General features: G+C 41.1%; 1 protein-coding gene across 1 annotated transcript; it reads left to right on the top strand.

The window, feature by feature from the left end:
• The first annotated feature begins 1851 nt into the window (after window positions 1–1851).
• Window positions 1852–24949, top strand: LOC141544177 (receptor tyrosine-protein kinase erbB-3-like). The gene is made up of 13 exons (XM_074270051.1): window positions 1852–2257; window positions 19129–19194; window positions 19423–19541; window positions 19704–19845; window positions 20393–20506; window positions 20612–20732; window positions 21101–21174; window positions 21319–21409; window positions 21564–21769; window positions 21957–22089; window positions 22253–22343; window positions 22626–22780; window positions 23145–24949. The coding sequence occupies exons 1-13, from the start codon at window positions 2176–2178 to the stop codon at window positions 23212–23214; spliced, it is 1464 nt and encodes a 487-aa protein (XP_074126152.1). The 5' UTR covers window positions 1852–2175; the 3' UTR covers window positions 23215–24949.
• The last annotated feature ends 2726 nt before the right edge of the window (window positions 24950–27675 follow it).

Genomic DNA, 27675 nt, shown 5'->3' with positions numbered 1-27675 from the left:
TTGCCAGATGATGAGAAGAGATTTAGAAAGTGGTAAATAGGAGGAACTTAGATAGGTTAACTGCCTGGGAGAGAGGGTTTGCTTGTATTTCTTCAGATGGAGAAAGAATCAGAGGGGTGCCAACTGAGTCGTATTCGCCTTGTCCATTGGAGAGAGACAGAAAAAGAGAAAGACCTCAAAACAAAGGAGAAAATCTAAGAAACATCTGACACTGAAAGAGCATGGCTAGTAAGAAGACTGTTAAAGAACTTTAGAACAAGATGAGACTAATGGACAATGGACTTATGGACATTTATAAATTCTCAATTTATGATTATTTGATCATGTTATTTGTTACATACTTCTAGCATGTATTATGTTACTATGTGCTTATGTAATTATGTGCAATACCTCCCATATTGATGGATATTAATGGCACTGGATCTATCCATTAGATGCTGGATTATCATTCTATGTCTTTTCTATCTTGAGTGGATGGGTGGGGGTCAAACTCTTTGAAAGGGCTGGATACAATAGGTATATCTACTTTCTTTTCACTCCTCAATTGTCAAAAAAGACTTTATTATTCCCCTAAAACTGCTCTTTCCAGTTATTTTCTTGAAAAGGCCAAGATCTCCCATTTTATCCAGGGCCATTTTGAGTCATCTTGATCTGTGGCTCTGGAGGGGAAAGTGAAGCAGGTGACCTTGCTTCTCCCTCACTTAAATTCAATTGACTTGCATGTCAAGGCATCACCTCCCTGATGTCATGGTCTCTTTGAGAATGATGGACAAATAACAACAATCTAACAACCTTCCAGTTAATAATGGTCTCTTAATTGACAGATCCAATTGACTTTTTATCTTCATCCTTCACCTCTCTGAAATCTTTGACACTATGGATCACTCTCCCTCTTCTCTCTAGGTTTTTGGAACTTCATTCTCACCTTGTAATCCTAACAAATAGTAAATAAGTAAATTTAAAAATTAGTAAATAATAGGAGTGACATCTATTTATAAGGAAAGATTACAGGAGGAGGAGTGGACACAGAAAAGGAGTACAGAGCCTATTTTAAATAGTCTGAGTGGAAATGAAGCCTTAGAGTAGGATGGTGGTAATGGTGATACAGAATGGGGACAGTTAGAATATCTTCCCCGAGCTCTCCTTATCCCTTTTCCCCAAGAAAGAAGACACAGAACCTGTGTGTGGGACAGTTGGGCGAATTCATAACCGGGTGGAGGAGAGGCTTTAGATCGGCCTGGGGGAGGGGGGGAGGGTATCGTAAAAGAGAAGGGTTGCAGGAAGTAACAAATGCTTTGAGACTTGATCCCACTTGATCCCCTTTCTCAGAACGAGAATGGAAAGGCCGGGTCTAGGGTCTGTTTCCAGACTGGTACCCCCAATCCTACTCAAATTCTCCTGGAGGCCGCGCGGGCGCCGATTTTGGAAGGGGGGAGCATCCCGAGACAGTGCAATTTCACGGAGCCTCCTAGGGGCTCGAGCTATTACGAGGCAGGAGACTCAATAACTCTCAATTCCCTAGAGAAGCAGAGGAAAGCAGAAAGTGGAGTTTTTCCCGAATCTCCACCAGCAAAGGGGAGGATTAAAACAAACAAACAAACAAACCAAAAAACCCCACCAAAATGGACCATCCTGCCAGTAGGAAGTTGGAAGGGGGGTTAATTTACATAATGGGCAGGACCAGCCTGGTCTAGAGTCCCTCTTTCAAGCCGGGAAGGTATTTGTGTTTGGGCATTCTTAGGAATTTTCTGCACCCCTCTCCCCCCGAGAAAATTTGGGTGAGCTCTGATTGGCTGGATCTAGAGGGTCCCCAAAGATTGGCCTATGAACTCGGGACCCGCGTAAGGGGGGAGGGTTGTGTAGGTTGATTGAGTACTAGCTCGGTGTAGAGGTTGAGTTTGGGCAAAATTGAACTTAGAGCCTACTAAATGAGTAGGACACTGCCAGCTATAGCGAGTCGGAGAGCTGCCGTGACTCACCTCATTCATGTGTGCATCCCCTTCTTTTCTTCCTCGCTCCCTCAGCTCCAACTCTAGATCCTGTATTATTTCGTGTTTGCTACCTGGACAAATTGCCTCTGCTCCTCCTTTCGGAGTTTAGGGCTTAACATCTTCTCAGTCTTAATCTCTTAACCTCGGAGCCCCGGCCCGGGCCCCAACTCAGCATCCAGAAGTGATGAAGGGATTACTGGCATGGCAGATATTGGGCTGGCTCCTCCACCTGGCTGGGGGCTCGGAGTTGGGCAACTTCCAGGGAGGTAAGTGGGGGATGGGAGAGAAGGGAAGCTGAGAGCTGCTGGGACCACCGAGCGCTGGGAAGAGCAAGGGAGAGAGCCCGGGAGTCGGCAGAGACGATGCCTGAAACCCGTCAGGTCGTCTCCGGCTGCCCCGTTCCGAAGAACTTGAAATTTGGACTGGCTGAATTTCCCCCAACTTTCCAGCCCAGGCCGCCTTCTGTCAATACACAATTTGACAATACACATTTGTAGGAGCGCAGTCCTAAGAAAACACCTAGAAAGAAAAGATTTGCGTCTCTATTCTCAAGGAATTTACAATCTAATGGGGGAGGACAATGTGTCAGCTATATAAAAACATTACATACAGGATAAATTGATACTCAACAGAAGGAGGCCCTATAATTAAGGAGGATAGGGAAGGCTTCGTGTAGAAGTAAACTAGGGAAGCCTAGAGATAGAGATTTAAAAGGGAGATAATTCCAGGCATGGGCAATAACAGCCAGCCAGTAAAGATGCCAGGAGTCAGGAAATGGAATGTCTTCATCAAGGAACGTCTAAGAGACCCTTCTAACTGGGTCCAGAGTACTTAACGAAGTATAAAACTTTAGAAGCCTTTTTAGAAAGGGGAGAACAGGTTATGAAAGACTTTGAGTGCCAAATAGTGGATTATATATTTGAACCACTGGAATTTGCTGGGGGAGGAGGGGAAGTGATATGGCCAGAGTTGAATTTCGCAAGATTATTTTGACAGTTGAGCAGAGAACCAACAGTATTAGGGAGAGACTTGAGTCAGGGAGCCCAGCAGGTGATAAAGACCAGCACCAGGTGGTTGGGAGATGAGAAAGTTTAAGGGAGGGATGTTAGGAAAGTAACAGGATTAGGAATAGATTGACTATGGAGGGTGTGAGTGAGTCAAGGATAGCATCTAGGTTTTGAGACTTAGACTGGGTCCTTTCTACAGTCTCATGCAGTTTGAAATGTCCAATAGACAGAGAGACCTGACTAGAAGTCAGCAAAGAGATTAGAGGTGGAAAAATAGACTTTAGTTGTCATCAACAAAAACACGCTAGTTGAATTCATAGAAGCTCCTCTCCTTCCTTGCTTATTTATGGAAGTGGGGGCAGGAAAGGCTGGGCTACTGGGTGAAATCCTGCTTATTAGGCAAAGAAAAGGCTCTGTACCACACTCCTCTCTGTTTTCTTCCACCCTTCCCATCAAATCTAGACAAATCTGAAAGCCACTAAACTTCTTAAATACAATCCAGGTATGAAGAAAAAAGAGCCATAGATCAAGAAACTCTCCCTTTATGGGGAAAAAAAAATCAGGAGATATTTCAGGAAAGACTGCATACTCCCACCCACACAACCTGACCTCAATCCTTTTCTTGTAGATCTTTGATAATCAAGAATGTTAATGGGATCTGAGATCAAAGAATTAGGTATTTTGATGGCATTTCCCCCTCCCTTACCCCATCCTTCGAGATCCCAGTTTGGGACTTGGTGAATTTTCTGTCCAACACACAACAGGGGTGAAGAGTGTGGGAGTAAGGAAAACACCTGTGTTTCCCCCACAGTTGCTGGGTCTAAATTTAGTCTCTGAGACTTTAAATTATGAACACTCCCAGCTGGAAGAATGGAGGAGGGGTCGGGTATAAGGGGTAGTGATTACAGGAAAGGGATGACAGTATCTTCATCTCCTACGGACTGGAAATCTGAGAAGTTATCTGGCAGGAAAACAAGAGTTCTGGTCCCCAGTCCATTTCCTGGGGGAGGGGATGAGGCTTTGGCTAGGCCTCTTTTATCTGCATTTTTAGCCTCTGGGCATTTAGCTTTTTCAAAGTCACTCTATGCTCCCTTTGTCTTAGCCTTATTTAGAGTTAAGGGGAATTTTGGAGTTGAGACTTATGTACCCAAGAGTGAAGGGGACTATCCCCTTTTGGTCCCACAATAATGTCTTCCTAAGTGGACCTGTGATTAACCACCTCCCCAAAAGCTATTGGACCCTTCCTGCTCCCTACCCTTCCTTTTCTACTGCCCTTTACTCCCCTGTTTTGTGTAAATTGGAGTAGGAAACAATGACTTCTAATTCTCTATCCCTTCTCCCCAAGCATGCAACAGTGCATAAACTTATACATCTTAATGTGATTCTATTTTTGAAGTGATGAGGGAGTAGGATAGAGATATCCTGGGATATCTTTTAACAAGTAGCTCAAGTCAAGAGATACAAAATTAAATGCACCCTTGGGATGGTTGTGGGGTGGGATGGAGTTTTGAGAAAAGTATTAGTTAGAGTAGAGGTAAGTATAACATAAAGCCTCACTACCTCTTTAATTCCTCTCTGGCTCTCTCTGTCTCCCCCATATCTCTCTGTCTTTCTTTCTCTCTTTCTCTCATCACCCTGTCTTTGCCTCTGGTTTCATTTCTATGGGAGTGAAGAAATTCTTTCTCTATTGATGCAGCTCAGAAATTGTGCTATTTATAATCTTAAAGAGTTGCCGAAGTGACTTGTCAAGAGCCACACAATCAGTATGTGTCAAAGGCTGTACTCCAACCTAGCTCTTCCTTGCACTGAGGCTGGCTCTGTAGCCTTTAACTCATACTGCTGTCTGGGACGTATTCTCAAGAACATCTCTGCACAGACACACAAATCTTTGTTTTTTAGGTGTGGTGGTAGGCTCTGGTGAAGGGCTATCCTGTTAGCAAAGGATATAGAAGCATTCTAATCTGCTGGGATATTAGCCATCTCTCCTGACCAGGAGAGTGAAGTGGGGATCTGTCAAGGTATCAAGTCTAGCATTGTTGAGATTCAGAAGGAGATCCTGAAAGGTTGGGGTTGCAGACTGCAGACCAATGTCGCGAGGTATCTCAAAAGAATTTGAAGACTTGAACCCATATCCAAATCTAGGGGCAAAGTTTATTGTAATTGTAACACCAAATGAAGCAAGTTAAGTTCCAAGAGAATTTAACAAAGAACCAAGAACAAGAAGATAAATTTAAGAGAGATCAGGTGCTTCATGTCACTGATATGCTAATTTTATGGTTTACAGATAGAATTGAGAAGTGGTCTTAGAGATGGAGTTGAAGAGGGGTTTGGTATGCACCTCATTATTTCAGAAACTTTGTTATTATTGACCAACAAATTATTATCTGACAGGCAGCATTGTTTGTGGAACTAGGCACTGTCAAGGCCCTGTCACCTTAGGGATATTGCCACATTTCCCCTAGAAGTTGCATCCCATCAGCATGGAACTGGCAGGAGGGGCTTCTGTGGCTTCCACTCCTCACATGCCTTCATGCCTGCAACTTGATGAGCTGGCAGTGCCCCAAGGAAGAGTAGTTGCAAACAGGTAGTATCTCTGCTCCGTCCCTGACTCCAAACACAGACTTTAACCCATTGGAAAAGGGAGGGACAGAGATCAAGGGGACAGAGATACCTTGATACCTCACTTCTTACATAAAATACTATTCCATTACATTTCTATGTCATAATTTGTTCAGCTGTTTTTCTAACCTGTGGGTACCTAATGGAAAGACACACACACTCTATTCTCCAATATTTCTCCAATCATTCTTTCTTCTTTTAGTATAGAAATGACCAGTGTTGGAAAATTATTCAATTAAGACTTTTGTCCCCAATGTTATTGACAGAAAAGAGGAGGCAGAGTTAAGATTATATATATTAGCTCTTCCCACCAAATATCTTGAATAAAAATTGAGAAAATGCACCAAACTTCATTTATGGTGGCAAAAATACAAGAAAATGTCATGAGTCATTATTTTTTCAAGCCAATTTTGCACAGGGACAGATCGAGACATCTGTTAACACTGGGGACATAATTATAGAAACACTGAACTGCTTGAAAGCCATGATCCCCAAAATAACCTAGACGTTATATTTAAACAAACAAAAGAAAACTGACCAAATTTCTTAGCACTAGATTACAAAGAATTTACAGGTCATCACGCAGAAGAAAATCCCAAATGAAAATTTCCTGGCATATTATTGCCAAAGCCTAGAAGTCCCAGGTCAAATAAAAAATTACTGCAAACAGCCAGGAAGAATTTGAATATCACACATGATACAGCAGCCATCACTGTAAAGGAACAGAGAATTTAGAAGATGACAAAGTTCTAGGTTTATAGCAAAGGATAATTTACCCAATAAAATTGAGTATAATCCTACAGGAGCAAAATGAGCCTTTAATAAAGATGAGAATTTCCAAGCAATCCTCATGAAAATGAGAAATTTAAAGTTCACAGGAATCAAAAGAAACATACAAGTTAGTTGTCATAAGGGTCTAAACAAGGTTAAACTGTTTATATTCTTATAGGTAGAAATGATATATGTATCCCCTCAAAACTATATCCTCATCAGAAATATAGAGAGAGTGCAGTTAGTAAGAGGGTTGGGATTGATTTCAAGTTTTGATGATTTCAAAAAAAGAATTGAAATAAAGAGAAATACACTGGGGAGAGGTAGGGAGAAAAAGGGGGAAATTCTCTTAAATACTGGGATGCAGCAGTATAACAAGTAGGAAAGAGTGAAGGTGGGGTGGGATACTCATGAAACTCTCATCTAAATTGGTCAAAGAAGAGAAGAATACACATAGGAACACAGTTGAGTGCTGGAATAAATTTCATCCAGCAGAGGAACAGAAGAGAAAGGGGGGGGTAAGGAATAAGAGGGGAAGTAAACTAAGAAAAGAATTAGTCAGAGGTAAAACAAATATTTGAAAGAGGGGGAGAAAAACAAAGAAAAAAAGTTTAACAGAATAAGATGGAGGGGAATACAAAATTAGCAATCATAACTGTGAATGTGAATGGTATGAACTCAGTTATAAAATGTTTAACAGAAACACAAACTAGAGAGATGCAGATTGCTAAAAGGTACTCTAGACTATCAATACTAAACATAGATGTATATGAATTCTTATAGGAAAAATTGAATGAGTTATAGGGGAGAATTAGACACTAAAATCCTAATGGAGGGATTCAATTTTTCTTTCACAGAACTAGATAAATTTAATTTTAAAAAAGAAATTAAGAACTTGAATAGAATTTTAGAAAAGTTAGCTATGATAGACCTCTGGACAATTGAATTGGAATTGCAGTATTAAATGGAAATAGAAAGGAATATATCTATGTTCATCAGTGCATGGCACTTTCAGAAAAATTGATCAAGGAATAAAAAATTCACAAATAAATGCAAAAAAGATGAAATATTAATTGCATCTTTTTCAGACTATAATTCAAAAAAAATTCAGTAAAGGGCTTTTGAAAAGATTAACCATTCTGGAGAGCAATTTGAAACTATGCCTAAAGGGCTACTAAACTGTGCATACTCTTAGATCCAACTGTATCTGGTTCTTTATCCCAAAGAGATCATAAAAAAGGGAAAAGGACCCACATGTACAAATATGTTTGCAACAGTGCTTTTTGTAATGGTAAGGAACCAGAAACTGATGCCTATCAGCTGAGGAATGGCTGAATAAGTTATGGTATAAATAAATGTTATGGAATATTATTGTGCTATAAAAAAAAATCAGCAGAATGATTTCAAAAAGGCCTGGAGAGACTTACATGAAATATAAGTTAAATGAAATGAGTAGAACCAGGAGAACATTGTATAAGCAACAAGATTGTATGATGATCAATTCTGATGAACATGGCTCTTTTCAACAATGAGATGATTTAGGCCAATTCCAATAGACTTGTGATGGAGAGAGCCATCTACATCCAGAGAGAGGACTATGGAGACTAAGTATAAATCACAACATAGTATTTTCACCTTTTTTATTTGTTATTTGCTTGCTAATTTTTTTCTTTCTCATTTCCCCCCTTTTTGATCTGATTTTTCTTGTGTATCTATATAAATGTGCAAACATGTATAGAAGAATTGTACACGTTTAACATATATTTACTTGTTGCTTAGCAGAGGAAGTGGGGGAAAGGAAGGGAGAAAAATTTGGAGTACAAGGTTTTGTAAGGGTGAATGTTGAAAACTATCTTTGTATGTATTTTGTTTCTTTTTTTTCCTGAGGTTATTGGGGTTAAGTCACTTGCCCAGGGTCACATAGCTTGAAGTGTTAAGTGTTTAAGGTCAGATTTTAACTCAGGTCCTCCTGACTTCAGGGCTGGTGCTCTAACCACTGCACCATCTAGCTATTCCTTTGTATGTGTTTTGAAAATAAAAATTTATTATTATCTTTTGAGAAAGGAGGAGTTTATAACCAAAGAAAAACTAGAGAACATTATGAAAGGAAAAATGGACGACTTATTTTTCATTAAACTAACAAGTTATTGCAAACAAAACCAATAGAGACAATATTAAAAGGGAAGTACAAAGTTGGGAAAAATCTTTACAGCCAATATTTCTGATAAAGATCTCATTTCTAAAATATATAAACTGTATCAAATTTATAAAAATACAAGCCATTCCCCAATTAATAAATGGTCAAAGGATATAAACAGACAATTTTCAGATGATGAAATTAAAGCCATCTATAGTCATATGAAAAAGTGCTCTAACTCACTATTGATTAGAGAAATGCAAATTAAAACAACTCTGAGATACCACCTCACACCTCTCAGATTGGCTAAGATGACAAGAAAAAATAATGATAAATGTTGGAGGGGATATGGGAAAACTGGGACACTAATGCATTGTTGGTGGAATTGTGAAATGATCCAACCATTCTGAAGAGCAATCTGGAACTATGCCCAAAGGGCTATAAAACTATGTATACCCTTTGACTCAGCAGTGCCATTACTGAATCTATATCCCAAGGAAATCATAAAGGAAGGAAAAGGACCCACAAATGCAAAAATGTTTGTAGCAGGTCTTTTTGTGGTGGAAAAGAATTGGAAAATGAAGATGTCCATTAACTGGGGAATAGCTGAATACATTGTGCTAAATAAAGGTGTGAAGACAGAGTTAGCACCCTGGATACCTTAGAATCAGCCAGAGTCAGGATAAGCAAAAATCTTTATTCTTGGTCTTTAGGGGTAGAAGTGAAGGGAATGGACACAGGATCTCTTCGATCTTCCCTTTCCTTCTCTACTACCAAAGTGAGTCTGCCTTGTCTTACTCCACCCCCTAAGCCTTCCCACAATTCTCTGTATACACCAAAAGATTGAACCAGCACAGAATAGTGGGAAGGGCCATTTTCCAAGCATATACTAATAGAGTATTGTCCAATTGGTAATTAACCTCAAGTGCTTGCCTATTCAAGTGCATCTGCTCAGAGATTCAGTCCTTTACATCTACCCCTTTCTTTTGTTTTAGAACACAGGTGATCACATCATCCTTGACTTCTCAGGGAGGTGAGAACCCCAAAAAAGAGATGATCATGTCTCCCCGGACATCTCAGGAAGGGAGATGAAAAGCACCTGGGCTGAAGGGTCTTTTTGGAAACAGATATACACAAACCCATCAGCATGGGAGGTATTACACAAGCACATAGCAATATCACACAAGCTATTAGTAATGACTCTCCCCATAGCCAGGGCAGGCTCAATGTGGTGTAACAAACATGAATTGTAGATGTAAGTAGTGATATAACAAAGAATATAAATCAACATGGTCTTGTAAAAGATTTCCAGAAGTCCTAGAAGGAGGGTATGTAAACAGCATTCACACATACATCTTCCTCAGCAGCCAAGAGATAGTCCAAAACCAATCTATTGTCCATTGCTTCACGTGTCAGGGAATCCAATGATCCCTGCAAGTTTTTGAAGTCCTGCAACAGTCTTTTTATGTGTTAGGGAATCCAATGATTCCTGCAAAATTTGAAGTGCTGCAACAGTCTTATCATTTCTCAGAAAACCCGATGATTCCTGAGGGTTTTCAAGTCCTTTAACAATCTTTTCATATCTCAGGGATTCCAATGATTCCTGAGGGTTTTTGATGTCCATGAGTCAAACACCATAACTGCCATGCTCTTTCAGTGGTGAGCACAGTCAGCAATGGAACTACCCGATGTTTCTTGGGTTTTCTCTTTGTTTCAAGGGTCTGCTCAGTCTCTCTCCAATGGACAAGGCGAATACAGCTCGTTGGCACCCATCTGATTCCTTCTCCATCTGTGGAGATACAAGTAAACCCTCTCCTCCAAGCAGTTAACCTATCTGATCCCTTCCATTCACCACTTTCTGGGTCTCTCCATATCACCTGGCAATTATCTAAAAATAGTGGAGTTGCTCGCACCGGACGTTACCCTTCTGGTGGGTTATAAAACCTGTCTGCCAGAGCCAGTGCATCTTTGTCAAAAATCAAGAAAGAAATTCAGTGACCACTTGGGTTGTCTCTTTTGCCGCTGGTATTGTAAAAGTAAATCCTGAAAAAGTGTCTACCACAACATGGATAAAAGACAGAAAACCAAAAGATTTATAATGGGTCACATCCAATTGCCAAATTTCATTGGGTCTCAAACCATGAGGGTTCTTCCCTGGAGGGAGTATAGGAGCTTGGAAAGGAAGGCAAACTAGACAGGCTTTTACTATGCTCTTAGCTTCCTCTCTTGATGATATTTAAAATGAGATTCTTGGGCTTCCTGAAATAAAGGAGTATTGGCCAACATGATTAGAAGGCTAACTGCCTTTGAATTACCATCAAAACTAGGACCTGGAAGTCCACTATGAGAGTGGACATGCAAGATATAAATCTTATCTGAATGCTTTCTCACATGCTCTTGAAGTTCCTTAAAGAGTTGATATGTATTGGAAGCTACAAATTTTATTTGGGCTGTGGCAATTCTTTGTACCACACCTACTGAATAGGCCGAATCAGATATTATATTTATATCTCCTGGATAATAAGTAAGAGCTAGAATGATTGCATGCAATTCATTCTGTTGAGTGGACTGAAAAGGAGTTCTGACTACTCTCTTTTTAGTTAAGTCACAAGAATAGTAACCCATTATAATCAAATATCATAATTTGTTTAGCCATTCCCCAATTGATGGATAATCTGTCAATTTTCAATTCTTTGACATCACAAAAAGAGTTCCATATATATTTTTCTACTTATAGACTTTTCCTTTTTTAAAATCTTTTTGAGATAAAAACCTAGAAGTGATACTGTGAGATAAAATATTATGTTTGGATGCATCTGTAAAGATAGTTGATCCTTTAAGAGGAACTTTTGAAACCTTTTCTTCAAGAATCCATCGCCTATCAGAGTTTTAGTCCTTTACATGAAGATAATGGAATATTATTGCTCTATAAAAAATGATGAACAAGCTGATTTTAGAAAGACCTGGAAAGATTTACATGAACTGATGCTGAGTGAAATAAGCTGAACAGTAATATATTGTACACGATTATAGCAAGAATGTGCTATGAAAGTCTTGGTTCCTCTCAGTGTTTTAGTGATTCAAAGCAGTCCCAATAGACTTTGGACAGAAAATTCCATCTTTATCTAGACAAAATGGACAAATTCTACTACTCATTATCCTCACTGTTTCTCATTCCCAAGGGACACAAAGCTGTGTATCAGCCTCAAGGGACCTTTATTTCCTGGACCCTGGAGCAGAAGAGAGAAAGGAGATGGAGTAAAGTTATTACTCTCTGCTCCCTCTTTCCTCCAATAAGGGAGAATAGCCCACCTGAAGATTTAAAAACAAACAAAAACCCCCACAAAAAGCCCCCCAAAACCTCAAACCCTAAAATAGTTGTTTAGGCTTTGTTAATCTCTTAGCTTCTGTAGTACTATGTCTCAATGTCTATTATCCTCCATTCTAGGAATTCTAAGTAAATGGGACATAAGATATCAATATACCTTAACCTACACTGTTTTTTACCTCTTATCCAGTTAATCTGACATCCACCTCCCTGGTGAGAAGTAGCAGAGGCCTGTAGTGGAATGGTGTGGGAGTGAGATTTCCAAATCCTCAGCTCTTCTTATTCCTTTCTAACAGGATGTCCAGGAATTAATGTTGCTGAAAGCCAAAATGAGACCCTGCATCAGCTGTGTGTGTGGTTTGAGGTGGTGATGGGAAACCTGTGCTTACAGGGCACAACTCTGACCTCTCCTTTCTGAAGGTTCCATTTCCTTCATTCCCTCGACTCTCTACTTGAACTACAGCCTTGACCTCTCTTCCCAGAGGGCAGACAACATTATTCCCAACTTTTCCCTTGTTCCTTTTTTTTCTCTCTGTGACCTGTCCAGTATAATGGTATATGTAAAATAATGGTATATGTAAAAGACAATGACAGGGGGAAGGGAGGAAAGAAGAAAAGAGGAGAGATCCCTTTGTAAATAAATGATCATGTTGGGAAACGCAAGTCCCAAGAGCAGAATATTAGAAGAGATCTCTTTAAGTCAGAAGTGGGGAACCTTTTTTCTGCCAAGTCCCATTTGAATATTTATAACATCATTTGGGGGCCATCCAAATTATTAGCTTATAGAACTCAAGCAGCAGGATATTGTTCTACTTAACTTTCAGCTCATCATTTGTGATTGATTTTGAAAATAATTTTGAGGGCCAGAGGTTCCATTCTCTGCTTTAGATCAAGAAGCTTAGGAGAAGGAAAAATCATTGAGGACCAGGAAAATCATGTCTACTCTGGTTCTTAGCAATCTGACTCCTATAGGCAAAGATTCCCAGATTCAAGTTTCCTCTTCCAGAATGGAGAGCTTGGAAGAGTTAGAATGTTCTATCTCTTCTCCACCCTAAGCTTCCTTGTCTTAGAGGAAAGGAGTATGAGATTATATTTGGTTCACACTGTCTCACTGATGTTTCTGTATTCTAACATAGTGTATTCGCAAGGTAACAGGATATGTCCTAATATCCATGAATGAGTTTTCAGATCTGTCACTCCCCAACCTTCTTCTGATAAGAGGAGCCCAGGTCTATGTTGGGAAGTTTGCCATCTTTGTCAGGCTCAATTATAATACCAACTCCATCCAGGCCCTCCGCCAGTTCCGCCTCAATCAGCTCACAGGTAACTTAACTAATTCACTGACCACCCCTAGCAGTACCAACCTCTTTGACCAACACACTGCCTCCCAGATGACTACTGGCCACTCACTGAGAGCTATCTATGTTATCACCTCTTTTCCTACTAATCTCCTCATCCCAGTAATTATTCATTCTTTTTTCTACTTTTAACAGCTCTGATAACTATTGACCAACTACCAAACTCACTAGAGAAGCTTTCCACAAAAAGTTCATAAGAGGAACAAAAGTCTTATGCTTTTGTAGGGAATGAGAGGATTTATAGTTAAGATCTGGTCTGAGCCTTTGTGTTTGAGGTTATTGTACTGTATTTTACCCTGATTTTTTTCTACCTATTTTCCTGACCTCCCTATCCATAAACTATAGCCTTGATTTCTTGTATTTGTTCCCTTAGGAAAAAGTATGGTGATTAAATATCCTACTTCTTCTACTCAGTTGAAAAAATAGGCAGGACAGTCTGGAGGTAGAGAAGGACAGAAAACAAAGTCATCTGAACTTTCCATCCTCTTTCTATGCCTGTCTTCTACTGGCTAAATAAGACTTAGGATTGGTGTCTGGGGAGCCAAGAGATGCTTCACCCTATCCTGAAACAGGGTTTTCTACTTTGCACATCCATGTCCTTTCAAATATAATCCCAAACAACTCTATTCAGTCTTGGGGATTTCAACTGAACCCTACCAATATTTCCTTCCCGAGATCCTGGCTGGGAGTGTTTACATTGAAGGGAATGATAAACTTTGTCACATGGACACAATTGACTGGAGAGACATCATAAGGGACCAACAAGCTGAGATTGTGGTCAAGAATAATGGCAAAAACTGTGAGTTACTTTGCCACATCTCCTAAATCTTCATTTTTCACCATAAAAATTTCATCCTCCAGCCCTAATCCTAGATCCATGACACTTAAATTCATCCCTTATAATATTTCTCAGATTTCAGGATGAACCAATACCACTTACAAGTGGATAAATCCCTAGGGTGAAATACTTCTTAGTGACCTGGTAATGTTCTTCCTTTTCCATCAGGAAATTCCTAAAAATTATGCTTTGGCTTTTCTGGCAATTTTATTCAGTGAGATCCCATAATCCTATTCATTTGGGCCCTTATAGACTTTTAAATAATAATGATAATAATTAATGATTTTTCCTCCAATTATATGTAAAAACAAGTTTTAAAATTTGGTTGTTTTTTCTAATTTTAAATTCCAAATTCTCTCTCTCCATCTTCTCTCCCTTCCCTAAGAAGGTAAGTAATTTGATATAGGTTATATATATATATCCTATCATGCTAAATATATTTCCATATAAATTATGTTGTAAAAGAAAACACAGACTCATGCACCCCCCAAAAAAAATCACTATAAAAAAATAAAGTGAAAAATCACACTCTTCAATGTTTGGTCAGTTTTCCGACCCTTATCAATTTTTTCCTGGAGGTGGGTAACACTGTTTAGGGTGAGTTTTTTGGAATTGTCTTGGACTATTGAATTGTTGACAATGCCTAAGTCATTCATAGATGATCATCATAGAATATGCAGTTTCTATGATGTTCTCCTGGGTCGGCTCATTTTACTTTGTATCAGTCCATGTAAATCTTCTGAAATCAGCTTGTTTGTTATTATTTATAGCACAATAGTAACCCATTACAATCAAATATTATAATTTGTTTAGCCATTCCCCAATTAATGGATAATCTGTCAATTTTCATTTCCTTGCCATCACAAAGAGAGTGCCATATATATTTTTCTACTTATAGACTTTTCCTTTTTTTAAAATCTTTTTGAGATAAAAAACTAGTAGTGATATTGTGAGATAAAAAGATATGCAAAATTTAATTGTGCTTTGGACATAGTTCCAAATTATTCTCCAGATTAGTTAGATTAGTTTACAATTTTACCAATAGTATAAAAGTATCTCAATTTTCCTTATCCTCTCCAACATTTATTATTTTCCTTTTTTGTCATTTTAACTAATCTGGTTAATCTGAGGTGTGAGATGTCACCTCAGAATTATTTTAATTTACATTTTTCTAATCAATAGTGAAATAAAACTATAGTTTTATTTTTTTATGTTTGGTATCTAGTATGGGGATTAGTTCTAGTTGGAAGGTAAACTTGTTGTAGACAAGGGACAGAGGACACAAAAATATACAGGCTCCACTGTCAGTAAAGTGTCGGTATGCCTGACAAACATGGGGAAGAGTCAGGGTGGAGGAATCCTTGTGCCCCCCCAAACATTCCCTCCAGCCACCAGGCTATAACTATGAAACTATATAACTATACATTTATATAACTAGAGATAGCTTTGATTACTTTGTCTAAAAACTGCCTGTTTATAACCTTTGATCATTTTTAATTTGGAGAATAACCTATATATTTTTATAAATTAGATTTAGTTCTCTATATTTTTAAGAAATGAGACCTTTATCAAAGATATTTGCGTAAAAAAATTTCCTGAGCTTTCCTTGAAGAAATATAAAAGTCTCCTAGAGCCATAGACATATCAAATTAACATGAACATCTCCTTAACTAAGCTCTTTCCTACAGGATAGTCCTTTACCCTCACCTCAAAACTCCTACTCTGTTGAACTCGCCTCCTGCTCTCTGTACCCTCAAACAAAGTCTGATTGACTATTTCACAGAGGTGTTAAAGAAAAGGTATAGATTTGGGACAAGGAGGGAGAGTGATTATCCTTCCAAACTTGTAAGGGCCCTTTAAATGGGCAGGCACAGCACAACAGGAGATTTGAGTGGCCCAGAAGTAATCTCTGTGGATATAGGACTTCCCTGTAGGTGGGATCCTGGCCATATTGAGATAGCTTCGTAATGGGTGACAGCTCTCTCACTGGTTGGCTGTGTGTGTGACCTCACAGGCCCTTTATAAGCCCACTGCAGACAGCAGTCGCTCTCTTTAACCTGGCGCTCTTTAACTTGGCTCCCTAGCCTGGGGTAGCCAAGCCAAGCCAAGCTGATGGATAGCCGAGAGAGGTAAGAAGTTTGGTAGTGAACACACGGGTCTTCAGACCAGATGTTCACTAGGGAACTAACAAGTCAGGGAATTATGTGAATAGGTATAATAAAGGCTTTTAAAATTACACATGGCTGTTCTTGAGTGTGCTACCAGTTATTAAACTACGATTCAAGAAATCATGGCCAGAGACCTTTGAAGGCCTCAGAAGAGGTGAGCCGGGTAGAGTTGACACTGCAAAGGACAGTGGTCAAAGGTACTCTGTTGGGCCTAGGACAGACTGGTAATAGTAACTGCCAGGAGGGCATGTTACAGAATATTATACTTGTCACAATTCTAGACCAATTCTAGTTCCTCACAATTCTCTATTGCACTTTTCACAATTCTAGATCAATTTTAGTTTCTCAAATAAAGGTGCACATAAGCAAAGTCATGTCCAGAAACATTGTCTCAATAACAATGGCAGGTGGGTGTGTTGGTTTTTCACCCATTAATTTAAAAGCATAGTCCTTCAATAGAAAGCATAGGGCAAAGCCTCTCCCCAGGCCACCATATGGCAAGTAGCCACAGGAGGAGCAAGCAGGCCCCTTGTCCATTTACAGTCTTTATATTGCATATCACCCAAGACAGTCCATTTCAGCTGCTACACTGGAACTGTCTGCTGTCTCTGGTGTCACCGTCAGGAGGGACATTGTTGCATCTGGAGGGCTGCTGACATCTGGCTGGTCCCTCTGGGCTGTTGTCTGGTCCTTCTCTTGGATCCCCAGTTCACAAATGTCTCTGGTGGGGATCAACTCTGCTGCTGGATTTGCACCTAGAATGAAAGGAATGTACCCAGGGCCCCAAACCCTGGCCCAACCTGGGCCTTTCCAAATGCCATCTAAGCCTTTCCACATCACAATGGAAGGAAAGTTCTTGTCAAAAAGATGAAAGTCAAACAAGTCAGTCAGTCACTTAGCTGCACTTTCTGTGTATGCCAGAAGTGCATTGCGAAGGTAAAATGCAAAGTTAAAAACGTAAAACCGAAGTAATATAAAAATGTAAAACCAAAATAACTTTAAAATATAAAATCAAAATACTTTAAAAGTGTAAAATCAAAATTTAAAAATTGCAAGCAATCACATATATGTATTGCCACATCTTGTGCATATCCCAAAATTCCCTTCTCTTGTTTAGAGAAGATCTTGGGGATATAGTCTGTCAAGTAATAACTTTACTAGTAGGATTATAAGAAATGCCAATGGAATGGGCAAAATAAAATTCAATGCAAAAATATCTACAGGCAAAGATGACAGGAACAAATAACGATGAATGTTGGAGGGGTTGTGGGAAAACTAGGACACTGATGCATTGTTGGTGGAGTTGTGAAAGAATCCAATAATTCTGGAGAGCAATCTGGAATTATGCCCAAAAAGTTATCAAAATGTGCATACCCTTTGACCCAGCCATACTACTACTGGGCTTATACCCCAAGGAACTACTAAAGAAGGGAAAGGGACCTGTGTGTGCCAAAATGTTTGTGGCAGCCCTTTTCATAGTGGCTAGGAGCTGGAAGATGAATGGATGTCCATCAATTGGAGAATGGTTGGGTAAACTATGGTATATGAATGTTATGGAATATTATTGCTCTGTAAGAAATGACCAGCAGGAGGAATACAGAGAGGCTTGGAGAGACTTAAATCAACTGTTGCTGAGTGAAACGAGCAGAACCAGAAGATCATTATACACTTCAACAATGATACTGTACGAGGATGTATTCTGATGGAAGTGGATTTCTTCAACATAGAGAAGAGCTAATCCAATTCCAATTGATCAATGATGGACAGAACCAGCTACATCCAGAAAAGGAACACTGGGAAATGAATGTAAACTGTTATTTTTACCTTCTGAATCCAATTCTTCCTGTGCAACAAAAAATTCGGTTCTACACACATATATTGTATCTAGAATATATTGTAATATATTTAACATATATAAGACTGCTTGCCATCTGGGGGAGGGGGTTGGGGGAGGAAGGGAAAAATCTGAATAGAAGTAAGTGCAAGGGATAATGTTGTAAAAAATTACCCATGCATATGTACTGTCAAAAAAAGTTATAATTATAAAATAAAATTAAAATTAAAAAAAATATCTACAGGCAAAATATTTGTAAGCCATGATGTCCACTGTTCTTAAAACATTAAATTTTAAACCATAAGGGTTTTGTCCTATAAGGAGCATAGGAGAGTGAAAAGAAAGATAAGCTGTGTAGCCTTCTGCCATGCTCCTAGCTTCCTCTTTATTTAACACAATTTGCAGATATAAGACTCTAGCAGCCTGATTGTAAATGATTTGAAGGTCCACTCTGAAAATGGACATGTAGGGTATATTTATCTGGGCGCTTTCTCACTCGCTCTCGAAGTTCTTAACAGAGCTGATACCTTTTCAGTGGTCTGCCACTCATACAGTTAATGAAAAAAGAACACTCGGCTATATCCCTGAATTCTTTTGCCTAAAATCAAAGTTTGAGTTTCTGATACTGAATTGTACTTCAGGAGTGTGAATCAATACATCTGGTATTACTTTTCCTCCTGGGTCAAAGATCACACACTGTCTATTTATTCTAGTGATATTCCCTTCTCTTGTTTTGCGGGAACCGCACATCTCACCAAGCCAAACTTTTAGCACCAGCTATAGTTCACTTGATCCATGAGATGACAGTGTTATGCCCAAGGAGGTACAAAGCAGCAGATCAGTAAACAGAAGTATGACAATGAGAACCAGGCTCAACAGTGGCCCAAGTGTTCAACCCATTCATTAAAGTCATACTCGAGATAATAAGCCAAAGAGTTTGGATGCCAATGAGGTAGGATGTCAACACTGAGGTGGGAAGTCAACAAGATAAAACATCACAATTCTAGTTAACTTACACACAAACTGTATGACAGAGATCCTAATGGTTCCCTTGTCTGTGCCTCTTTCCTCAACCAGGTCCTCCTTGTCATGAGTCCTGTGGAGGGAAATGCTGGGGTCCCGGACTAGGAGACTGCCAAACATGTGTGTACCCTTCCCATGTCCTTGAACATTCATTTCCTCAATCTTCCCTAGACTGGCTAGAATGCAGACTCTGGTGTGGGTTCAGCCATCCAGGACTTAGAGGGAAGGGTAATGAATGGGCAAGGAGGTGGAGAGGAGAATGGATTGAAGATAATCCAAATCAGATATTACTTTGTTGTTGAGGGAGACCTTGGGGGTCACACGTTGTACCTTTCTTCCCTCAACTAGTGACAAAGACAATCTGTGCCCCACAATGCAATGGCCACTGCTTTGGGCCCAATCCCAACCAGTGCTGCCATGATGAGTGTGCAGGTGGATGTGGAGGTCCCCGGGAGACAGACTGCTTCGTATGTACTGCAGGGAGGGGAGGGGCCCCTTTTCAGTGTGCCTGGGCCTGGCACACAAAGAACAGGAGAGGATGGGGAGGGAGGCCTGGTGGCTGGGGGGAGCGTACAGGGGGAGGGGGGACACGAGGATTCCTCCACCTTGACTCTCCCCATGTTTCACAGGCATGCCGACACTTCAATGACAGTGGAGCCTGTGTATCTTTGTGTCCTCTGCCCCTTGTCTACAACAAGCTCACCTTCCAACTAGAGCCCAATCCCCATACGAAGTACCAGTATGGAGGGGTCTGTGTGGCCAGCTGTCCCCGTAAGTGGCTGCAACAGGTAGAGAAAGGAAATCTGGGCAGAGTCTGGTGGAACAGGAACAGGAAGTCACTCTAGGGGATGCCGTGTATCCATGGGGACAGCGATGGGTCAAGTGGAGGAGAAGGTTATAAATGGAGAGACGGAGGGATTATGACCCCTCTATGAGTGACTCTTGGGGAGGAGATCCAGGAACATTTGCTGAGGGCATGCCATAAAGGGAGCTGCCAGAACCTCCACTGTAGGCCTGGGGACACCTGAGAGGGTACAGGAGGGAGGGAGCTCCCTCTGCTCTAGCTGTATTACAGAGGGGAAAGAAAACTGGTTTGGGAGACAGGGGATCTTAGTCTGAGGCCTGGCTCTGCCACTCAGGACCCGTGCCTTCTGGAGACCACTTCAGCTCTGCCTGGAGTTCCCTTATCTGCCAAATGCAGGGAGTGGGGTGGACTCCTCGCCCTGTAAGGTCCTGCTCAGTATTAAATCCTAAGGAGGTCTGACAGGGTGAAATTTGCCCTTTCTCACTTCCCTTCCTGTCTTCTCTCCTTGCACAGATAACTTTGTGATAGATCACACCTCCTGTGTCAGGGCTTGTCCTGGGGACAAGATGGAGGTGGAAAAGAACGGGCTGAAGATATGTGAGCCCTGTGGAGGGCTGTGCCCCAAAGGTAGGTCGGGATCAAAGTTTTATTCCCCTCAGCCTCCTCTTAGTGCCTCCCGTCGAACCTCTCAGAATTTGCTCTGACTCCTCCCCATCCCCTTTCTGTTTGCAGCCTGTGAGGGGACAGGCTCAGGTAGCCGATTTCAGACTGTGGATTCCAGCAACATTGATGGCTTTGTGAACTGTACCAAGATCTTGGGAAACCTGGACTTCCTCATCACCGGCCTCAAAGGGTTAGACTTGTCTCTTCTTCAAACCCCTCTTGGTTTCTTTTCACCCCCAAACAGAAGAAATGATCATATGACATCAGTCATGCACCCTGCTCTCTGATGTCCCTAACAGAGGCTTCTCTCCTGGGCTCCAACACTTCCCCTCTGGAGGGACTCATGCTTCCCAGAGTTTGGAGGTGGGGGGAAGCAGCTTGTTCCAGTGCTGGGCAGCTGTAATTGTGGCAAAGCTTTTGCTTATGCTAATTCCTGTCCAGTCCCTATCATTTCCTCCTCCAGATTCTGGACCTTAGAATCAAGACCTAATCAATCCTTCTTCTGGCTCATCTTAAAAAAATTTGGAGAAAACTCATGTTTTTCCTCATCTTCCCCAGGGACCCCTGGCACAACATACCTGCACTGGATCCTGAGAAACTCAATGTCTTCCAGACAGTTCGGGAGATTACAGGTAAGTGTGTGAGCCCAAGAAGGAGCAGTGTAGGCCAGCTGCTGGGGCAGAGAGGCCAGCTGCTGGGGCAGAGACGCCAGCAAGTGAGAAGGTGCCGAGGGGAAAGAGGGCAGACTCCATGAGCAGAGCTTGTCCCTTCTGCAGGTTACCTGAACATCCAGTCATGGCCTCCTCACATGCACAACTTTAGCGTCTTCTCCAACCTGACAACCATAGGTGGCCGAAGTCTCTACAAGTAAGTCTCTGAAGAAGGCGGTGCCCTGACTGCCCTTCCTTGTGATGAAGAGGTGGCAGGAATTTGGGTCTTTGGGCAAAAAGAAGGTTTTCACTCAAGTCACAGGCTCCTGATCCCTAACTGTTTTCCCTTATGTTGTCCTCCTTATCCCCAGTCGGGGTTTCTCACTGCTGATCATGAAAAATTTGAATGTGACATCACTGGGCCTCCGGTCCCTCAAAGAAGTCAGTGCTGGGCGTATTTATATCAGTGCCAACAAGCAGCTCTGCTACTACCACTCTCTGAACTGGACCAGGCTGCTTCGGGGACCGAAGGAAGGGAGGCTGGATATCAAGCACAATCGCCTCAAAAAGGACTGTGGTAAGCAGGGGGACAAGAGAAGGCTCCAGGGGACAGACAGTGCTGATGTGGAAGTTCCAGGGGAATGAGGAGGGGAATGGGAGGCAAGATTCTGAGCTGAGGATTGTGGGACCTGGGCCAAGCCCACTGGTTGGGATTTGGTGGGCAGACTGAGGAGGGCTCTCCTGACCCTTTTCTCCTTCTACAGTGGCAGAGGGTCGAGTGTGTGACCCCCTGTGCTCATCTGGGGGTTGCTGGGGTCCTGGTCCTGGCCAGTGTTTATCCTGTCGAAACTACAGCAGAGAGGGAGTCTGTGTGACCCAATGCAACTTCCTTAATGGGTACTATAGGAGGCTGGAAAGGGCTTTTGTGTGTGGGAGGGTATAAGTGGAGAGGCCTAATATAGGGCTGGTGGGGAAGGTGTTACATAGAGCTGGAGGTGGGAGAAGGGCTTATGGAAGGCAGAACCTGAAAACGATGCCGTCTCCTCGGACCCCCCTGCAGAGAACCTCGAGAGTTTGCTCATGAGGATGAGTGCTTCTCCTGCCATCCTGAGTGCCAGCCTGTGGAGGGCAATGTCACCTGCTATGGCTCGGTAGAGTATAAACCCCATAGTTCCTTGGAGAGGGAGGGGGCTACTCAAAGGCCAAATATCATAGCCCTGACAGGAAATCAATCAACAAACATTTACTAAAATGCTCCAAGGGATGCTGGGGGCTAAGACTACAAATGTAAAAGCAAAACTGGCTCTGTGCTTCTTGGGTCTGAGGTAGAAGTGGTCATTGTTTGGATCTTTTACCCAGGGTAGCGAACAACCTGGGTGAGCTCAAAGGATCCTCGGGTTTCTGTCCTCGACTTTGTCTTTCACCTCCCCTAGGGCTCAGATGCTTGTGCTCAGTGTGCCCACTTCCGGGATGGACCCCACTGTGTGAGCAGCTGCCCCCATGGCCTCCTGGGAGCCAAAGGACCCATCTACAAGTACCCAGATGCTCATAGAGAGTGTCTACCTTGCCATGAGAACTGCACTCAGGGGTCAGTGAAGGGAAAAAAGGGTGGTCAGGGAGGGTCAAAGAACAAGAGACAAAAAGTGAGGAGAGGAAAAGATTAGAAGGAGCCAGAGGAACTGGACTCAACAAACTGAGAGATTCCAGAGGGCTGGAGTGGGGAGGCTTGTCCCACCACAGAAAATGTCCCTAGGAGCTGGGGCAAAGACAGGCCAGAGAGAAAAGAAGGGATCAGAGACTCAAGCCCCATTCATAGGTTCCCATGAAATATGGACTTCAGTGTGGGCAAACCATTGGAGGCTTTAGGACAAGTTTTATTGAGGAGAAGAACTCATAGAAAGGAATGCCAGTTGTCTAAGTCCCTAAGCTGAGGGGGTCTTATTCTGCTCCAGGTGCAGTGGACCAGAACTCCATGACTGTTTGGGACAACCACAGACTTATGAGTCCTTTCAACATTTTTAAGCTGTTTCTCTCAACATTTTTTCCAGGTCAATTGTATTTGATGGTATATACCTTAGATTTTTCATTTTTCAGTCTTTTGATTTGTTTGAATATTCTTGTGAGAACTGACCTAATGGTAGGCCCTAGCTAATTGAAATGACTGTGTGTTTGAGGACTAATTGACCAAGGAACCCACCTACTGATAGAATCTGCTTCACTGAGGCAAAAAATGCTAAGCCCTCCGGATTATAATCAGTTTAGTACAATTCATGTAATTCACATATTCAAGATTAGCAAATTTGCCTAATCACAATGCCCTTGAGATCAATAAAGGGTGTTTAACTCTAGGCCAAGCCTTCATTGATTTCCCCAAAGGCCCCCTTCCTACCTAGTCAGAATTAACAATTAGACTTAAGGGCAGAGACCAGGAGCTCCAGACTCTCCTTTGGTATACTCATCCCACCACATGCCAAGGCCATCTCCTCATGCTTACCCACTTTCATGCCTGTAAGAAACTGCCTGACTTATGAACCTTTTCAGTAACTCCTCACAAGTGGTATTGAGAGTAGGGAACTGTCCAAACATTGGGAATGGAAAGAGGGGGCTAGGCTCGTAGGGAAGTGCTTTGGGGAAGCTCATTAATCTAGAGAATTAATTCCCCAGACCACACAGACATTCACCCCCTGGGTTCAGGAAAACCAAAGGAAAGGAAACATTCATTCGTGTGTCTCCTAGTGTTAATCCACTTCCCAACTATGACAGACTTAGATTGAAGGAGAATAGACCAGGAATGACAGACTCATACTGAAGTGGGAGATACAAGAAGACAATTGAGGTGTTAGAGTGAAAAGTGAAATAACATAAGGCAGAGGGCTATGAGAAGAGAGGAAGAACAATTGTTTAGTTATTGTCACTATGTTAGAGTTGAGATACAGTGTGTCTGACCGGCTGATCATGCTCAGACTGCTCTGCCACAGGTCGGACACAAATAGTCCATATGAATATTTGGAGGCTTCTCTAGCTTTGCACATCTCAAGTTTCTTCTGGGCTAATTCAATTCTGCTTTGCTCATAGAGCACAGCCACTTCTCTGATGAGCGATGGACTCTGGGGTGGGGTGGGCGGTGGGCAGCACCATTCCTAGATTTCACAGTGAGCGGCTGTCTAGAGATCTCATCCTTTCAAATACTTGAGCAAAGTAGTCCATTGGAGGATATTTGTCTGAAGTTACTGAAAGGGAATGCCTTCCCCCCCATTTATCTCACTTCAAAGTGACTTGACCTCAAGATTTGAGGCTAGGGGCCAGCCCCAGGGTCTCCTCCCCTATTAAAATTCAGTGGTCTGGATGAGGGATTCTCTTTGTGATGGCATGGCTTACAAAAGCAGTCTTTTCTGTTCTTCAAGGACTGGGGGACAAAGACCAATTTGCTTTTCCTTCCATTGGAAGGGAATGCACCTTTTCTGTCCTGCCCCAAGGGTACTTAAACAGCCCTGTAGTTTCTCCCCATTAGGAAAAGACCACATCCAAGGACTCCTTGCTCCCATGGCATCAAAGCCCCATATTATATAGATGATATGTAATCCTTAATAAAGACACATAGGAGACAATGGATAGAGAGCACCAGACCTACAGACACATCCAAAAGACCTGTATTGAAATCCAGCATTAGACACTAGCAGTGTGATCCTGGGCAAGTCACTTAACTCTATTTGTCTCAGTTTCTTCATTTTTTAAATAAACTGGAGAAGGAAATTGCCAACCACTGTCCTACTGTTTTCATGGAAGCAACTGAACTACAACAGACTCTGATAAGATTCAGGGAACCGACAAACAGGAGGCCCAATAGGCCAAAGCTAAATGGAATATATACCCTGGCCTGTAAAGGACATGGTATATATGTATTCCCTAGAAACATTTAAAAAAAAAACAAAAAAAAACAGGGGCAGTGAGGTGGCAAAGTAGATAGAACACCAGCCCTGAAGTCAGGAGGACCTGAGTTCAAATCTGGTCTCAGACACTTCACACTTCCTAGCCTTGTGACCCTGGGTAAGTCACTTAACCCCAATTGCATCAGCAAAAAAAAAACAAAACAAAAGAAAACTCAAGAATTAATAGGATTATACAGCCAGAAAGCCAAGTGGCAAAGTTGACAGAGCACTAGTCCTTCAGTCAAGAAGATGTGAATTGATTCTGACTTCAGATCCTAGCTGTGATATATCATTTAACTTCTACCTCAATTTCTGCAACTGTAAAATGGGGATAATAATAATAATAGCACCTATTTAGCAATCTAAGATTGTTATAAGGATCAAATGAGATTTTTGTAAAGTGTAACATGGTAGGCATTTATTAAATATTTATTCCTTTACCCTTTCCCACTATTTGGTTAATGGCAATAGCACATTAAAGGTGACACAGTGGATAGAGTGCTGGGCCTGGAGTCAAGGACTCATCTTTCTGAGTTCAAATCTGGCCTCAGATAGATTATGTGACCCTGAGTAGATCGCATAATCCCATTTCCCTCAGGTTTCTCATCTGTAAAATGAGCTGAGAAAGGAAATAACAAAACCACTCCAGTGTCTTTGCCAAGAAAATCTGACATGTGATCACAAAAAAGCATGATTGAAACAGCTGAACAACAAAGGCCAGTGAAATCTGTACCAAGATAATTGCTTCAGTGGCTTGCTGGGCATATACCCAAACTATGCATGGTAACCCATGGGTAACAGAGAGGAATTCATCTAACCCAAACATATGCCCAGTTGGTGCTTGAGCAACGCTGAATAAGTCGCTTCTGTACCCATGGAAGAGTAGTCAATTAGCATATCCTTGACAGCTACTTTACTGACGCTGCCACAGAAGCAATCACAACATATTCTTTTATATATGTGCATATTTTAATTTTATTAAAGCTTTTTATTTCCAAGACATATGCATGGATCATTTTTCAACACTGATCCTTGCAAAACCTTGAATCACAATATATTCTTACATCAATTGGCATTCATGTTCGATATGGAATATCTGTTGTGATAGCATATCTCAGTGCCAAGTTCACTGTCTATATCCTCAAGATTCACAATAGTTAAAGGTTTACATTTTTTTAAGCATTTGTCTATATTTTTAGCTTTTTATTTTCCAAAAGTATGCATAATTTTCAACATTCACCCTTGCAAATTTTTCCCCTCCCTTCTCAAAACTCCTTTTCTCAGACAGCAAGTAATCCAATATATGTGAAATATGTGCAATTCTTCTATACATATTTCCACAGTTATCATGCTGCAAAAAAAAAAAAAAAAAAAAAATCAGATCGAAAAGGGGGAAAAAGAGAAAGAAAACAAAAAGCAAGCGAATAGCAACAAAAAAGTGAAAATACTATGTTGTTATCCAACATTCAGATCCCGTAGTCCTCTTTCTGGCTACAGATGGCTCTCTCCATCACAAGTCTACCAGAAACATCTTTACCAATTAATGGACTTCATTTTCCTCTACTTTTACCCAACAACAGAATTGAGATGAAGTCCCTACATACTCCATATCACTATTAGAAAGCTAGGATAATTGAGCAATAATTGGGATAGTTAAAAGCCCAACTCATAGACTTTACTTCCATGAAAAGGATGGCTAGATCACCTTCCTGGGCAACTTTCACTATACTCCTAATGAGGTCTTGTCCCCTAGCCCATCTACTAAACACAATCAGGGAATGGATTACAACTGATTTTGATAACAACTGATATAACCCAATCTCAACCCTCCCCTAACTTTTGTTTTTGTATGGCCTTGTGCTAAAAATAGTTTTTAGATTTTTAAATACAAGAAAACTTTATTTTAAAAATGTAAAAAACATTCTAAACTCTTGGATTTTATACAAGTAGACAGCAGGTGCCATAGTTTGTTGAGCTCTGTACTGCATTCACAATTAACTATTTTCTCCGAAGCCCCCAAAATTGAGAGCAAGTACTTGGTAATTTTTTTTTTCAGATGGTTAGGACCAACTTCACAGACCATTGTTCTCCTTCCTCCCCCTCCTCTTTCTCTTTCATAAACTCCTATTTTTTAATTCTCAGGAAAGGAAGGAGACAATTTTCTCAGGTCTCCACATTTCTTTCCCACAAAGATATAGGATGGTTCTGGCTGATTTTCTCCTCTACTCATTTAGAGCTACAGTTAGAATCACATGGGAAAGTTAGATATAGACATACAGAGAGTAATAAATGGGTATCCACAGATATCATACCAAGAACAAGAAATATGCAGAAGGAAAGATGGACTATCATTTAATGGGGAATAAACACACAAAATCAAAAAAAAAAAAAATGGGAAGGAAATGAGCTAAGAACCTAATGTATCCATCATACTACTAAGGAAACCTGAGACCTCCTTAGTGATCACTCCTGCTAAAAACTGCCCCAGTTATGATAGCCTGTTACCACAACATCTACCTAAGTTGATCCTAATGATTTTGCTACTGTTTTCAGT

Source organism: Sminthopsis crassicaudata, chromosome 5 (genome assembly GCF_048593235.1).
Source record: "Sminthopsis crassicaudata isolate SCR6 chromosome 5, ASM4859323v1, whole genome shotgun sequence".
NCBI lineage: Eukaryota > Metazoa > Chordata > Mammalia > Dasyuromorphia > Dasyuridae > Sminthopsis > Sminthopsis crassicaudata.
Note: the sequence above shows the minus strand (reverse complement) of the source record. Positions and strands in the feature narration are given on the sequence as shown.

Coding starts and splice junctions, on each gene's coding strand:
- LOC141544177 (XM_074270051.1), top strand. CDS start 2,176: ATGAAGGGATTACTGGCATGGCAGATATTGGGCTGGCTCCTCCACCTG. Junction 20,507..20,611: donor TGGAGGGCTGTGCCCCAAAG/GTAGGTCGGGAT, acceptor TTCTGTTTGCAG/CCTGTGAGGGGACAGGCTCA. Junction 22,344..22,625: donor ATGTCACCTGCTATGGCTCG/GTAGAGTATAAA, acceptor CACCTCCCCTAG/GGCTCAGATGCTTGTGCTCA.